Consider the following 16,623-nt stretch of genomic DNA (forward strand, 5'->3'; position numbering starts at 1 on the left):
CTAGTCATGCCCATTCAGGAAAATTACCTGAGTATCACAATCACCGTAGACCGCTGAATGAAAATATTTTCTCATTGTGCAGTAGTGGTTACAGGAGCAAACAAAATGTTTGAATGCATATAGAACAGGGCAACAATAATACTGAAAACGTTACAATGCCATCACCATTATACAAGCAGAGGGCATGCTCTCACCTGTAATCTTGTATTTAGTTCTGGTCAATCAAAAATCTGTATCAGAAGAGAGGAGGTTTAAAAGCAGGCAACAACATGATAGCACTGCAGGCTGGTAAGAACGCCATATGAAGAAAGAAACAGAAAAGAATTAAACAGATTAGTTTAGAGAGATGACAAGATCAAAGTACTGAATATGACAGAGATGGTAAATAGAGCTTCTTTTTAGTCTTCCTTGTAATGTGAGAAAACAAGGGCACTGAATTCAGCTGGTAAAAACAAAGTTAATGAAAAGCAAAATGTTTTTAACTGCCACCTGATAGAGGCCAGTTCTGCAATTAGCTAAGTAGATTCACTGAAGCCAAGGGATCTACAAGTGTGCTTCCAATTAAGGGATGCAAAAGTCATTTGAGAATGAGGGCCTCTAGAACCCATTGTCACAGGTTGTCATTTCTAAGCAAGACCCCAGGAGGATCAAAGCAAAGTTTAGGCAATTATACAGACAAGGAGAATATCCATGCTTATAGTAAAATACCAGCATGATGGTTCACTTTTTGACCTCCGTCACCTGAATGCAAAGACTAAGACAGTGCAGAAACTCCTTTCTGAGGCACTCTTTGCCGACGACTGTGCCCTTATGGCTCTCACTGAAAACGATCTTCAGCACATTGTCAACAAGTTTGCTGAGGCCTCGCAACTTTTCGGACTAACTATCAGCCTCGGAAAGACAGAAGTTCTCCATCAACCTGCATCTGGATCAAATGCTCCTATCCCGAGTATCTCCATTGACGGCACTCAGCTTAAAGTAGCGGAGAACTTTAAATACCTGGGTAGTGTCATATCCAGTGATGGATCACTGAATAATGAGATCAACACGCGAATATCCAAAGCGAGCCAGGCACTTGGCTGTCTGCGTGTCAAAGTTCTAAACCGCCATAACATCCGGATGTCAACAAAACTGCTTGTGTACAGAGCTGTTGTTCTCTCATCTCTTTTGTACGGGTGTGAAACATGGACACTATATAGGCGTCACATCAAGCAGCTCGAAGCATTCCACATGCGCTGCCTCCATAACATCACGAAGATCCGCTGGCAAGACAAAGTGCCCAATCTTGGGGTCCTGGAGAGATGCTTGTCCAGATGACAAGCATCGAAATGATGATTATGAAGTCACAGCTACGTTGGACTGGTCACATCAGCCACATGGATGCCAACAGAATCCCTCGCCAGCTTCTGTATGGTGAACTCTCCCAGGGCATCCGGCGTATAGGTCGTCCACGGAAACACTACAAGGATACCGTCAAAGCCAATCTGCAGTACAGCAGTATCAAACCTAGGGACCTTGAGGATGCTGCCAGTGACAGAACACAGTGACGTGCAACAGTCAGAAATACCTGCATTGCCTTTGAGGAAGACTGCTGCCGGCATCTACAAGAGGCACGCAAACGACATCACAGAGCATCAGCAATGCACAACCCACAGATTGCAAACTTCCTATGCACCATCTGCAGCAAAATGTGCACCTCTAGAATTGGGTTATACAGTCACCAGAGGGCACTCCATAAGACCAATAACAAGTGATCTGTACAGATTTGTCATCATCGGATCCATGGATTACCATTAGAGTAAATATGATAAAAAAAAATAAGGTCCTCATGCCCCAAGGCATAAGCTGAATAGGAGAGAGGAAGAAATTGCCCTATAGGCAGACTAGATTATAACTGTTAACTGTAGGGCTTATTGCTTCTTCCTGTGAAACATCTGGAAGGTATCATTGTCAGAGAGAGGAGAACTTGACAACTTTAGACTACCATCCAATATGCCAATGACTATGTTCTTTCCTACAGTCCAGGATCAGGAAATGAATGATGGTTAAAATGCCTTTAAATGAAACTTACTATTTTCTGTTTGTTATCAATATTTATATTTTCAAACCAATTTATTTATAGGGCTTCTGGACACTTGCTTCACCCATTTCCTATAGTTTAAATAGGAGTCGTTAAATTTGGAACCAGGGAACAAGGGTTTTTCCTTTTTCCTATTATATAATTTGTAAATTTGTAATCTAAAGTGCATTTTGATTCAAAATAAAGCAAGTTGTAGTCAGCTGTGCGACATTGCTGTTGTAATTGCCACAAGAGAAATCTACACCCGGCAGACCCATTGCCTTTCTCTGGACTCTGTGGAAACTACAGGGTTACATCTACACTACCCCCTTCCTTTTGGAAGGGGCATGCTAATAAGCGAATTGGGAAGATGCCAATAAGGTGCTGTCATGAATGTGCAGCACCTCATTACATAATGGTGGCTGTGTGTGATTCGAAAGCGGTGCTTTTTAATCATTCGTGGCTGCCATTATGCTCATGAGGCACTGCATATTCATGGCAGCGCCTCATTAGCGTCTTACCAACTCGCTCATTACCATGCCCCTTCCAAAAGGAAGGGGCTAGTGTAGACATAGCCCAGAAGTGGCCTTCTGAGTCACCGGGACAAGAAGCTAGGTTTCCACACAGGCTTTGCCTCCTGACAGCCACAGTAGGTTTGACAGCCTTCAGAAGGAGTCAGAAGTGGTTAAATATGGGAGCAGGGAGACAGTGATTGGTAGGCATCCTGAAGATACAGCCTGGCATGCAGGAATTCAGTGGGTATAGGAGATAAAGTTTCCATAATGAAGCTGCTTGCAACTGTTAGTATTTCATTACAAAAATCATATTATATAAGATATATTACCCAAATGTTCTGCTGAAAGCAAGGGTTGTTTTAAAACCCCCTTTGGGTGCTGTAAGAATTGGGTTTCAGCATTAGCTCTTAATTTCTTAGTTTTTGTTCGTTGCAACTTTTAACATCTTAAAATAATTTCTGGCTGTAAATAATGCGTTTGTCACATTGAGAACGTTACTCTGTAAACTTGGTATGGCAGGGATTATTTCACACTGTGTATTAGCACAGCACATATACAATGAGCCCTGATCCTGTCTGGGGCCTTTAAATGCTGCTGCCATATAGCAGCCTCAAAGAAATATCCTTTCGTGGAAAGCGCAGGGGCTCAAGGGCACCCAAGATTTGCTTGCTTTGCTAATCTTATACCTCTGCAGGCCTGAGTTCAAATCCTGATTAGGTCACAAACAAAAATGGGTTTGTTGCTCTCAGCTGAGTGTCATTTTGTGCTGACTCTGTGGAGATATACCTATCTCATACAACTAGACGGGACCTTCAGAGGTCATTGAGAGTCCAGTCCCCTGCACTCACAGCAGGACCTATCAGATTTTTTTTTTTAAACATTTGCACCAGTTCCCTAAATGGCGCCCTCTAGGACTGAGCTCACAACCCTGGGTTTCACAGGACAGTGCGCAAAGAACTGAACTATGCCTCTATAGAATCACCAAATAGAATGGAACAAATTTACATCCCTAGCAGGCGTTGTAAAAGGACTATCCAAGACTAGAATAGCATATGCTTGCTGCACTCTAGCTTTAAAGTGTATTGAGAAAGTTTGCTAGCATTATGCTTGTTTCCTCCTTGCCACGAATGCTAACTTAATGCTGAAATTAGAGAGAGCGTGTACACACACAAGTGGTAGCTCCCAAAGGTCATAGTTAGGACTGGAGTCCAACTGTACCAGGCACTGCACAAACACAAGGGGAGACATGATCCCCATGTGAAGGAACTTGCAGTCTAAAAAGAATGTTGACCAGATAACACTTGATAAATCAAGAATGTGATGCAAACACTTTATCAGAACACGTCAGACCAGAATCTTTCATTTTCTGCTAGAATTAGTTCTCAACAAACTGTTTCAGTGGCTGTTTGATATAAACAAGAACTGTGTTTTTCTTGTGATGGAGGATTAATATGGGATATAAATTGACTCTAGTGTTTGCTATACAAATTAGCATTGTCTATGTTTGCACTGAAATTATTTACAGAATGCTATAGATGTTATACTTAACAAAGTACTCAAAAATAATGTTCTTGTCCAAGAACCAGCTGCCTGTCTGAATTGAGGGGTCAGATTTTTATACAGTGGTAGGCATTACAGCCAAGTCTTAAAAGTTGATTCATACAACAAGGAATTCTGATTTCTCTGGTGCAGAAACAGGACACGTCTTGTTTTTGAATTGGGTTCAAGACTAATGTTTTTTGCTGCCTAGTTGGTGCCATAATATTTTTATTAGAAATTGATCTTCTAGCAAGAGTCTTGCAATAATATGTTCAGTAATCAGTTGACATATTTAAAAATGCATGAAAGCAGATACATACGAGAGATTATTAGAATATTTGTACAACATTCTCTTTAACTGTATGTGTTTATTTTCAACTGTGTAATCAGGTTCATCAGCACCAGGACAGGGGAGAGACCTTCCAATGCCAGCTATGCCCTTTCACTTCCTCGCGCCACTTCAGCCTGAAACTCCACATGCGTTGCCATCAGCACTTCCTCAGGACAGAAGCCAAAGTGAAGGAGGAAATCCCAGAAACTGAAGTCAAGGGGTCACCACAGCTAAATAATGATTCCTCTCCTGGACAACAGAGGGAAGGAGGATCTGAGCTTATAGGAACAGTATCTATGTCTAAAACACTTGAGGTGGCTGGACAGAGCAGTGCTGGTGTCCCACCTTTAATAGTAAAAGAAGAACCCAAAGATGACAACAGTATCTCAGCTACATCCTTTGCTTTCAGCACTGTTGACAGAGCCATCAACAACATAAAGCTGAAAGACTCCTCTGACTATGTGGCCAATACAGCATCAGCACTATTCAGCCAGGACATCTCTGTCAAGATGGCATCAGACTTCCTCATGAAACTGTCAGGTAACAGAATGGCAGGCAGAAGCTGCTGCTGCTCCTCCTCCTCCTCAAACTTTAAGACCCCCTCCCTTGCCCCCTCGCCGTTCCCCGCCTCCCTCCATTCTGCAGCTACTTGGAATTTGTATAAGTTTATTTTTTCAGCTGATGTGAAAAATAATTTCCGGTTTCCTTTTGGCAGATCACAATTTTTGTATTGGGGGCTGAGAATAGTAGCTCCAGATTTTGGTAATGAGTCAGTGAGACCATAATCAAGTCATCTTGTGCACCATTTTCAGCAGCCCTGAGCTTCCACAACAGCAGCTGAAGTTAGAGCTATTGTTGCCCAGCATCTCTGAAAATCTATCCTTTAACCATCCTCTGCCTCATGCCATTTCTCAGATATGGCTTAATGCTTGACCGCACTTCACAGAGGTTGTGAGGCCTAGTTAATCAATGCTAATAAAGAATGGAAGATGTCACTTCATTTACTTGATTATTATCATCAAAACGTTGGTAGCCTAAGAGGCATGTGAAGAACTTCTGAAGACCTTTTGTTTTTAATTGAAATCGCTATTTAATGTAGACCTTGCTTCTGGTGGGTTTTTTTTTTTTCTCCTCCCCTCACAGTGTTGCCTACAGAATAATTTTATGAAATGGAATATATGTGCTGGAGGAGAACCTGTTGTGTTTTCTGCCTTTGATTGTTCATTTGACTGACCATTTCACTTTTGGAAATGTGCCAGAGGTGAGGGTGGGGCGTTATTCACTAAACATCTTCAGAGGTTGGACCTGAAAATTTAAAAGAGAGGAAAAGGAAAGCATCGCTGGTAGAGAGGCAGTTCTGTCTGAGATGGAGATGGCAGTCCCCAAGGTGATTTCTATATGCCATTTCTGCCCTTTGGAGCTTGACAGTACCCTTTTAAATGGAGACTAACTGATCGCTGCGTTCCTTTAAGTGGAATGTGACTTGCATTTCAGTAAATGTCATTGCCAGGTGAACCAGAGGATCAAGCTCTGTTTTAATATCCCTTTGTTCAGTGACACTTCAGCCTTGTCTTTTGGGATGGCTTAATGTCCTCATCTGCCCCAGAGCTTTGTACCCCAGGGAGCATAGCGACTCTTACCTGAGAACACAAGATGGAACGAGGAGAGATGAAAAATCAAGTCTAGGGTTCATAGAGTCTAGCACAATGAAAAGAAAAAAGGAGAGGAAAAGAGGATTGAGAAGTGCGATGGGAATAGCAAGCAGCTCTTACTAAGTTTCAGAAGAAGCCGCTGAAACCTCTGAATTTTAGAAGTATGTGTTGACATTTTTCCCTTTTTGTGATAGAAAAAAAAAGAGTGGTTGTCTGCACCTTTTGTTAGTGCTGCTGTTGTTATTCAATTTCAAACTTAAACCCTAGGAGAAGCCCGTTTTTGTTGTGGTTCTGACAACTAGTTTAGATTAGCGTGGCTTGAGTGCATGTTTATGCAGTAAGTGGCTCTCTAAACCTCAGCTGTACTGCATTGTAGATAATAGAGCTTATGATGGCTGCTTAGAGCACGAATAGAGAGCAGAAAGCAAGAGGCGAAAAAGCCTGATCACTGGGGAAAAAAGCCCACAACATTTTGATCTGTTGTTTTTCATGTAACAGCTGATGTGGAGCTGTTTACAATTTGGCAGACAATCGTGTTTTCAATGACTGATCTGTTGGCATCAGGAAAAAAAAAAAAAGATACAAATGTACATTATTCATGCAAAAAAAACCATGCAGTTATTTTATGGTGACTTACTAAAGGTCCTGAAACCTGACTTGTGTGCACTGTTACCTAGCAACATGCTATAAAGTCACTGGAGGAGTGAGATGTATCTGTAATTTTGTGTGTGTGCATATTTGGATGAAAATATACTGCCACAGTCACCAAGTTTACTACACAAGAAAAGCTATGTTAAAGGAGGAGGAATGTATTTTTTAGAGCAATTAATATTTTGAAACATAATTTGTAACACTACGTTTAGTTGGTGCCATCACCTGTGCAATATGTATGGCTATATAGCAGTAGTAGGCCTGATAAATATTATGTTTTTTCGGGTCCCAGGTTTTTCAGTTAGTGTACAGATAGTCCCGACTTATGAGCGGGTTACGCTCCGAACACCTGCTCGTAACTCGATTTGGTCGCAAGTCGGAAATACCCTTATAGTGTAATCCCTCAAGGTACACGAGGGTTGTGTTCCACACAACCCTCGTGTACCTTGAATTTCGTGTAAGTTGTGGGGGCTGGGGAGGGAGTGGGTTGGGGCCATGGGAGGGGGCAGAGGGGTTAAGCCTGGGGTGGGCTAGGGTGGCAGATGTGGTGGGAGGGTGCAGTTGAGCCGGGGCATGCAGGGGGTTGGACCCAGGCAGCAGGGGGTTGGGGCAGCGGTTGAGCCCGGCCAGGGGGTTGGAGCTGGGGCTGGGGGGGGGTGGGTAGGAGGGTTGGAGCTGGAGCCCCATGTGCTGGGGGTTGGAAGCCCCGGGCTCAGGTTGAAGCCGGAGCCCCATGTGTCCGGGGGTGGGGGTGCGATTTGAGCTGGGGCTGCAGGGTGTTGGGGGAGGTTTAACGGGGTAAACTGGGGTGGGGGTTTAGTGAGGGGGTAGAGCCTCATGTGCCTGCAGCAGCTGGAACCCCACGTGCACTGGCAGCTGACAGCCCAGCACGGGCTGGGGGGGTGTGAGCTGAGGATGGGGGGGTTGAGCCGGGCAGAGGGCGGATTGAACAGGGGTGAACCAGGGTGGGGGGGCTTCAGTTGGCAGGGGAGTTAGAGCCCCTGTGCACGCCGGTGGTGGCTGACAGCCAGAGCAGCGAGCATAGGGGGGTGCGGAGGTGAGCTGGGGCTGTGGGAGGGAGAAGTTGAGCCTGGCAGGGGAGTTGAACAGGGGGTGCACCAGGGTGGGGTGGTTGAATGGAGAAGAGATGGAGCGCTGCTGGGAGCCGGAGCTGCAGTCACGGGTTGAAGTCGGAGTCCCATGCATGGGGGGTGGGGTGAGCTGGGGCTGCCCAGGGGGTTGAGCCGGGTGGGGGAGGGGTTGAATGGGGGTGCACTGGGGTGGGGTGCTTGAGCAGGGGGCAGGTTGGAACTCTGTGTGTGCTGAGCAGCCGTGACGGGCTGATCTGGGGTCACATGAAGGTGGGGGGGTTGAGGCCCTGGTGTGTGGGGGAGGGGGTTGGGGTACAGGGGTTGGAGCCTTTCCACGGGAGTTGGAGGGGAATCCAAGGCATGTGGCTGGAGCCCCCCGGTGGGAGAGGTGAGCTGGGACACATGATGGGGCGGGGTAAGCTGGAGGTTGGTCGTAAGTACGAATGGTTGTAAGGCGATGTGTTCACAAGTCGGGGACCACCCGTACTGTGTCATTTTGCTTTGATTAGTTTCTTATAATGCCACTATCTGGTGTCTGGCATTAATGCTGAAAGAATATATATCTTTTGACTTCTCAAATGGCGTGGGACAGACTATTTCCAGAAAAATTATCTGGCTAGATGTGACTCTTTCATTTGTTTCAACCTTTCTGAAATAGAAGATGTAAACCAATTCAGTAAAGTCCAAAATCTAAATTAAAGTAAAACAATGGAAAATACTTTCCAGGTTTAATCATGCAGGACTCAAACTAGTTTAATTTAGAAGAATACTTACAAGCTGTTTGTGCTAGTGCTTCCTGTAGTTTGATTTTAAATGAGGCCGGTCTACATTATTTTTTTTTTTTTTTTTTTTTTTTTTGGTTGCAGCACAGGCTGGCAGGGACTTCCTGGGTCACTGGGTCCTGTCCCTAGCTATTGTAAGGAACGCAGTCATAGAATCCTGTTCACAAACTTATCAGTCTCTATATTTAAACTAGGGTTGGTATCCCTGGCTACTCCTGCTGAAAGGTTGTGCTAAAACTTTGCTCCTCTGATAGGTAGAAACTGTTTCATTTCCAGCCTAAATTTATTTGTGATCAGCTGATAGCCATTTGTTCTTGTGCCAGCATTGTCCTTTTGTTTAAGTAGCTCATCTCACTCCCTGGTAGTTACTCCTCCCCACAGTGTGTTTATAGAAAGCAATCACATCCTCTAGGAACCATCTTTGTGCTAGGCTAAATTAACCCAGCCCTTTTACTCTACCATCAGAAAATAGGCTCCCTAGCTCTGATCATCCTAGGAGATAGTCTCTGCACCTGTTCCAGTTCAGCTTTCTAGAATGTTCCTGAGTATGAGTATGTAACATTCAGTGCCCAGGAACTGCTTTGGTGCAATCCCTGGGAGCAACCTCTACCTTCCAGTTAGTCCATGGTGCCAGCCAAGCAGTGTCCCTCTCCTTGGCACCTGTTTTGTCAGACCCCCTTATGGTATCACTCTTTCTTTGGTCCAAGCCATTTGTCTTCACCACCTCCTTGGACTAAGCCTCAGAACCTTCTGTACTTTGATTCACATCATGTGTCCACCTGAGGTAAAATTTATACATGCAGCAGAAGTAATGCACCTCCACCTTCAGTATTTGCAGCACCTTGCAGCCAGTATTGTAAAAACAGTACGGTTTATTACACCAATTCTCAGCCAGGTGTCCAGGGCCCATGGGGGGGGGGAAAGAAGGGGGTGGAGGCACATGAGCAGAGCAGGTCTCAGGAGGTCCACCAAGCCCAGCTTGCATTAGACTCACTGGGGCCCATGGAGAAAGCTGATACCCTGCTGTGTGGAGCCAAAGCCTGGTTCCCCGAGCTGTGCTACCCAGAGCTGAAGCCAAAGTCTGAGCAACTTAGCTTTATGTAGCTTCCTGTGGTGTGGTGCCCTGAGTATCTACCATGCTTGCTACCCATTAATGCCAACTTCGGCTTTTATTTGCAGAAAAAACAGTCACTGTGGCACAGATGGACCATGGAGTTTTTATAGCTTCTTGTAAGGGTCTCAGAAAGAAAAAGGTTGAGAATCTCTGGTTTATGAAACATGTGGAATACAGTGTAGAGAGACCTGGGTTGCCAGAAAGAAAAGAATGTTACACCTTGATCCATTCTGGTTAGCCCAGAATCCCATCCAAGCAACAAGACCTTACTTGGCTCTGGCTCTCTACCACTCATCCTCATCTTGCAAATTCGCCGGTGAGTTACACATGGCCACTTCTCATTCCTTTGTTCTCCAGCTGATCAAACAAGGCTGGCTTTCTGCAGAGCTGTAGACCATCTGGATTCATTAACCAAGTATCCCAGAGGTTGGCTTTGCTATTGTCTTCTTGGGGCCATGAGCCACAATCTCAAGACAGACTGTTTTCAGCCACACCTGTGTGGTAGCCTGCTTGAAAGAAAACAGCTCTTTTCTACCTCCAAGATGACCATGCAGCATGAAAGTGAAACTGAGCTGTTACATGAACAAAATTTTCTATCATTCACACATTCTAGGGGCATCCACCCTGACCCGTTTCAAGGGCCCTAGGCTCAGGCATAACCTTCTCAATATAAGCACTCGCCCTTGCTCATTACTAGGGCTCATGTGTAGCCTTCTTACTCTGTGGGTCTGTAGGGTCTTTTACCAGTGAAAGAGCATTACACAGTAATAGCCTCCTTAACTTATGTTTGTCAACAATCACCAAAGACAGAACTTAGCACACACAAAGAAAACAATGTTCACCTCTCCAATAAGACAGATGAACTTTTCTTGGTGGCCAGCCAGGATCTGGTTCACCTGAGGGGCTCTGGTTTCTGCATCGAGTCACTGGTGCAAGATTGAGGTCTGGCAGCTTTGGTCTTGGAGCTGTGCCTCAGAATTGGTTCCCAAAGACTTTCCTCTTGGATCCCAGTTTATATAGTGAAATCAGTCCTGCTTAGCTATACCGGAAACAATTATATTACTGAAATTTTACTAACCAATCCTGATATATTGTAAAAAAAATTATCTCACTAATTCTATCCCACCACCTTAATCGAATTAAACCTAGAAAAATTAATTATACAACAGACACAAACAGTTGAAGAGCCAGACAGAGATCATACAAACAATAGGGAAGTGGGGATTGTAATGCTAGAACAAAAAAGAAATGGGGCTTATTGGTAAATAGTTTCTTGCTAGACAGAATGCTATCAAGTTAAGTTTTCTTTAAAACCTCTTAAAATCTGTGTCTTTAGATGGTAATATTGGGCACCATTAGAACATTGTCTCCTTAACAGCCTGATATTACACTATTTTAATATAATTTAAGTGGAATCTCAGGAGAGGATGTGACTTCCTGCTTCTCAGCTAGTGGCTGCTGCTCTTTCAGTCTGGCTGCAGATGAAGGCTCTACGTTTTAGACCTTAAAAATATGTCTACAGATATGCTTTATCTATACTATGAGTACCTCTGTAAGGCTGTGTCTAGAGTTGCATTCGTCTTTTGAAAGAGGTATGCAAGTGAGGGAAATCAAAAATGCAAATGAGGTGCAAATTTGCACCTCTGGCATCTCATTTGCATATTCTTATTTCAGAAGAGCGTCTTTTGAAAGAAGAAAACCAGTGTAGACACTGCTCTTTTGAAAGTAAACCCCATCTTTGAAAGAATCCTTCTTCCCTTTTTTTAATGGGAAGAAGGATTCTTTCAAAGATGGGGTTTACTTTCGAAAAAGCAGTGTCTACACTGGTTTTCTTCTTTCGAAGGAAGCTCTTTCAAAATAAGAACACGCTAATGAGGTGCACGATATGCAAATCTGCCCCATTTGCATTTTCTATTTCCCTGATTTGCATACCTCTTTCAAAAGAGGAATGCAAATGTAGACACAGCCTAAGTGTATTTATACAAAATAGCACAGAAGATTCCCACTCTGTTACTTGACATCTTTCCTGTGCCTTGTACAGTGGCATTAATACTTACTTTGGAATGCCTTGCTTGATACATCACCTAGGATTGTATTTGCCCTTTTCACAGCTGCATCACCCTAGTCATAGTCCTCTTGTTTTTGACTAATACTGTACATCCAGGTCTCTCTTCTCTTCTGTTGTTTTCAGTTAATAGCAGAAGTACATGACTTCCCTTTCATCCCATTTCTAGTGCTCCAGTCCTCAAGCTTATTCAATTCTACCTTTGTAATAACCTATCCTTTCTCTTGATACCTCTCAATTTTGTGTCATCAGCAAATTTTGTTAGAACACACACTGATCTTTTGTGCCAATATCATTAATTAAAATATAAAACAAGATAGTTTCCCAGGCTGATCTTTCAGAAACTCCACTAATAACCTCCCTCCAGATCTATAGTTCTCCTTTCAGCACAACTTGTTGCCAGTTTCTTACCCACTTTACATTTCTTCTATTAATCGCCATCATCTTCAGTTTAATAAGTTCTCTTTAGCTTGATAGCTACTAATTATGATCATGTAGACTGTTTGATTCTGTGCAGTGACCCCAGTACAGCAAATCATTTACGCATGGATTTATTTTTCTGCATGTATTTCAGTGCAAACTTGTCTAAAAGTTAGACACCTGCATAAGTTCTTCATTGAATCAAGGCAAACCTGGTTTGTTTGTTTGGTTTTTTTGGTTTTTTTTTTTTTATTTTATTCTAGTTTGTCTTCTGTACAGCAATTCCGTATAGAAACCTTGTAACTGCATTTGTAAGTTAATCTGCAGAGAGTTAGCTTCTATTTTTATGGCTTCAATTATAGCAAATTTAAAGTACAGTTCTATGTAAAAATGTTTGCTCTTCCACTCATTTAAAGTGTTTTCCCTCTTGTTATAAAACAGCGTTTACCCACATTTAACCAAATTGTCATGGCCAACATAGTGTAATAACATCCTCACTGTGCTAGTTTTAAGTGCAACGTTTACTTTTTATTTCATTTTAAAATAAATGAGTTCCATTGAAATAACTGTCATTCTTTAGGTACTGATTTCAAAGGGACTTTGTGTGGAAACAATAATTGTAAAGCATATTTCATTCCCTCCCTTCTCCTTGTGTTCTCCCAAATGCATTGCACGAGACAACATCTCATTTAATCTTGGGATGAAACATTTTCAGTTATGCTTTGCTTCTGTGGTTCTTTGTATGTTCAAATTGATCATGTGAAACCCACTAATATCGGAAGTGGGGAAGCTAATAGGACATGTAGGCTACATCTACATACCAAAAACTTTGAAATGGCCGTGCTAATGGCCAAATCGAAGAATGCTAGTGAGGCGCTGAAATGCATATTCAGTGCCTCATTAGCATGCTGCCAGCCGTGGCACTTCAAAATTGCCATGTTTCGCTCCTGGGTGGCTCGTCTACACAGGGGTCCTTTTCGAAAGGACCCCCCTTATGAACTCATAGGAATAAGGGGATTTTGATTGTTGGTGGGGTCCTTTCAAAAAGGACCCCAGTGTAGACAAACTGCGCTGCAGCGAAATATGGCAATGACCAAGTGTTGCAGCCAGCGGCGTGCTAATGAGGTGCTGAATATGCATTTCAGCACCTCAATAGCATTCTTCAATTTGGCCATTAGCATGGCCACTTCGAAGTTTTTGGTAAGTGTAGAGGTCGCCAAGAAGTTTGGCCAGTCTTCCTAGTTAAACAGCAGTAAGGAGTGGTGGGCCTGGGGCAGGGGGGATTCCATTTAATTCATGACGGATATTACAGGCATACATAGGGACACATTTTAGGAAGTAACACCATCTTGAATTCTGATGTCTGTGCAAACACTGAATTCTGTACACGTTTTCTCAGCTGATTCCTTTGACAGACCAATAAACTTCTAAATCAACTGATTGCTACATGCACTACGTTATAAGATAGACTGCGTTGTTAGAACGATTATCCATCCTGCATGGGTTGTTGAAACCTTTGTACTTCTGTGTGGTCGAGCAAAAACTCTCTGCAAAGTTTCCCATCAACAGTACTGAATTGTCTTGTTTGGGGAGACTTCAAAAAGTTATTTACAAATAATAAAATGTACACCTAATTAAATGCTTGTAACCAGTATGCTACATGAGCAGTTCTAAAGAAAAAAAATATACTACATGTGTTTAAAGTCCATAGGTTTTAGATAGAAAATATAAGCACACCTGGCTGGAAAATATTTGGTCACGTCCTTAAGTTCAAAATGTTGTACATTCCATAATGCTGCCGTCAGTGTAGCTCTTTCTGATGTCAAGATGCCCTTTAAAGTGTCTCTTCAGATTCACGGTTTCATAATTTTTATCTAGTTCTTTAATTGAAAATAAAACCCAAAAAGAGCAATAGCACAGTTAGTTAGAAGTTGGACAAATAAAAGCTCTTAACTGCAGCCTCTGATCTATCACCTGTGTCATCTTCTCCTTCCCCCATAGATTGCTGTTTTACATCCAAGAGTTTCTTGGCATCATTAAAATCAAATCTCTGGTATCTTTCGTCTCCCAGAAATGCCCAGAATTTATCAGTATACAGGAATGCAAAGTCTATGCTGTAGTTTGAACTTCAGTACAACAAGCTGTTTCTCAGTGCATTTTGCCAAAACAGAGAAATGAATATACAAGTGTATGCTGTCAACCTACATTTAAATGTGAACAAAGTACTATTCACAGAACAAATATAATGTTACTAATGTCCACTGCTCTGGGCAGAAGTTGTAGCGTATGGACCTTTCAGTCAGATCCATGGGCAAACAGGAAGAATTTCACTTACTTGTTCTTTGAAAATCCTTTCTACTGGCATTTTTTGCTAAGTCAAATTGCCCGTTTCCCAGTTTCTCTGCTTTCATGAAGGAGAGCAGATGTTTCTTCTGCTGCTGTCTGCGAGCAAGCTTTTTGCAAGGAATTTTCTCCTGTTTTCGTCCAGTTTGGTCTTCATCTGGTGGGATGGAAAAGGGTCTCACAAAGGGTCTCATTTTGCCACACAACAGATGAGATACATGTCATTGGGTTCAGCCGGATAGTTTTAGCCCTTTGTACTGACCTGCTTTATCATGCCTCTGTTGCAATGGATCATGCTCTGTGTTGCAGGCAAACAGGGGGATGGTCCTGAGGACTGTAGCGAGAGGAGTTTTTAAACCCCAAATTTCCTGTCTTCACTCTACCAGAACTTGCATCACACAATATAGCCTGCATGCAGCTTCCCACTCCGTGGGCTCCACACAAACAAGTAACCCCCATTTTTCTGTGGCCAGTCACACTCATTCTCTGCATGTTCTCTCTTCTGGGTTCAGTGTTCAGAACTGGCTATAATACAAGAGTAGTGCTGAGAGGAGGGATTTTTTGGGGCAATTTGTTTGCATGATCCAGCACTCCATGGTTTGCAAAGGTCCCTCCCAAGTACTTAGATTCAAAACTGTGTAAGAGAAGGTGGGACTAGTTAGCTCACTTTTTCAAACCGTTTACTTCTATTTATTACTTTAAATCTTCCTTAATATTGCTGAGCAAGATGATTTGGTTGACCGTGAGTTTAAACAGACTTTCTCAATATAATAGCAAAAATAACTGTTAATACTTGCCAGTCGTTCTGTTAGCCCTTTACTGATCACAGCTGCCTTTTGGGGTATGAATGTTCAGCATCAAACACTGCATCCTTCCAAATATAGTGAATATGAATCATAAGCATTCTTTGGGTCTCCCTGGTCGTCAATGCCTGCAAGTTCCCACCTGGAATCTGAGTAAGTATTCACTTACTGAGTCACTCAGACATTAGCCTCAGTGGGATCCTGGATAAAACATTTTCTTTTCTTCCTACAAGCCTTAAAGTTCCCTATAGAAAGATTTCCTTCTTAGCTTCAAGTCTCAGCACTTTGTGCCATTGATTCTAATATCTCCCACTACTATCTTTGGTGGTGTTCTGCTCTCTCATGTCTTTGTAGTTGGGGTTCACAAGCATCATTCGTAAGGCATCCTGTGATCTGAGGTTATTGCTGTATGGTACTAAAGACCTTTTTTACAGCTACTTTCAGCCATGGTGTGTCTGTTTCCTGGCTCTGTAGATCTTTTTTCTTGCAGCCTTCTCTTCAGCAGGAGGTTTGAGGAGATACTTTTGTTTTCTGAAAATCTTACTTTCACCTTCTAGAGTAGCAGCTGGACGACATACCAAACCTAATCGTTATACCCGACTTATAACAACAGCTTCACTTGATCCAGATAATTTCTCTTCCTTTTGTTCAATCATAAGCATGGTGAGGATTTAGAAATGCACAGTGAGTGAATTGGTTTGGTCAGCAGCATCTATTGCAAATTTTGATTCCTTTATTTGTAATGACTGTGACATCTGTTTGCTATTTCTCCCGATGTGGTTGTCCATTGCTCACTACCTGCTGCTTTGCAAGGGTTATGAACTCTGTTCAGAGCAGTGAAACCAGGACTGTAGAGAGACAAAATCAGGCTCACTGCTAGCTTGGGGCAAAGGGGGCAATTGCCCTGGGACCCAGCAATTCTAAAGGACCTAGAGGTCCTTTGAATTGTTGACAGAATGCTGCATGGTGTACCCTGGGTGGCTCAGAGGGCTGCTGCGGGATGTGTGTACAGGTAGTGGTTCATGGTGGCAGGCCAGCCCTACCCTAACCTGCCCTTACTGGGAACATAGAAACAGCCCCCTCGCCACCACCTTGCCTAGGGGTTTGGCAAGTCTGTCGGCCTCCTGGGCAAAATTACTTTTCTCACCTGTAACATTAATGTATCCTAGTGCCGATCCAGCACTCTGGAAAACCTCCTTTATGCTTACCCACTCTTCTATATCGGCTTGGTGTAGCTTGGAATCCTGTAAGTTATCTT

The 16,623-nt window shown here is 43.0% G+C and overlaps 1 protein-coding gene across 4 annotated transcripts in view; it reads left to right on the plus strand.

Moving 5' to 3' along the window:
- ZNF827 (zinc finger protein 827) overlaps nt 1–16,623 on the plus strand; it is a 160,974-nt gene that overhangs the window by 45,499 nt on the left and 98,852 nt on the right. For all 4 annotated transcript variants that reach the window (XM_074993239.1, XM_074993241.1, XM_074993240.1 and 1 more), the window contains exon 4: nt 4,504–4,984. In XM_074993239.1, coding sequence (XP_074849340.1) covers nt 4,504–4,984 — 481 coding nt within the window. The remainder of the gene's footprint in view (nt 1–4,503; nt 4,985–16,623) is intronic.

The sequence above is a fragment of the Carettochelys insculpta genome, chromosome 4, assembly GCF_033958435.1.
Source record: "Carettochelys insculpta isolate YL-2023 chromosome 4, ASM3395843v1, whole genome shotgun sequence".
Classification (NCBI taxonomy): Eukaryota; Metazoa; Chordata; order Testudines; family Carettochelyidae; genus Carettochelys; species Carettochelys insculpta.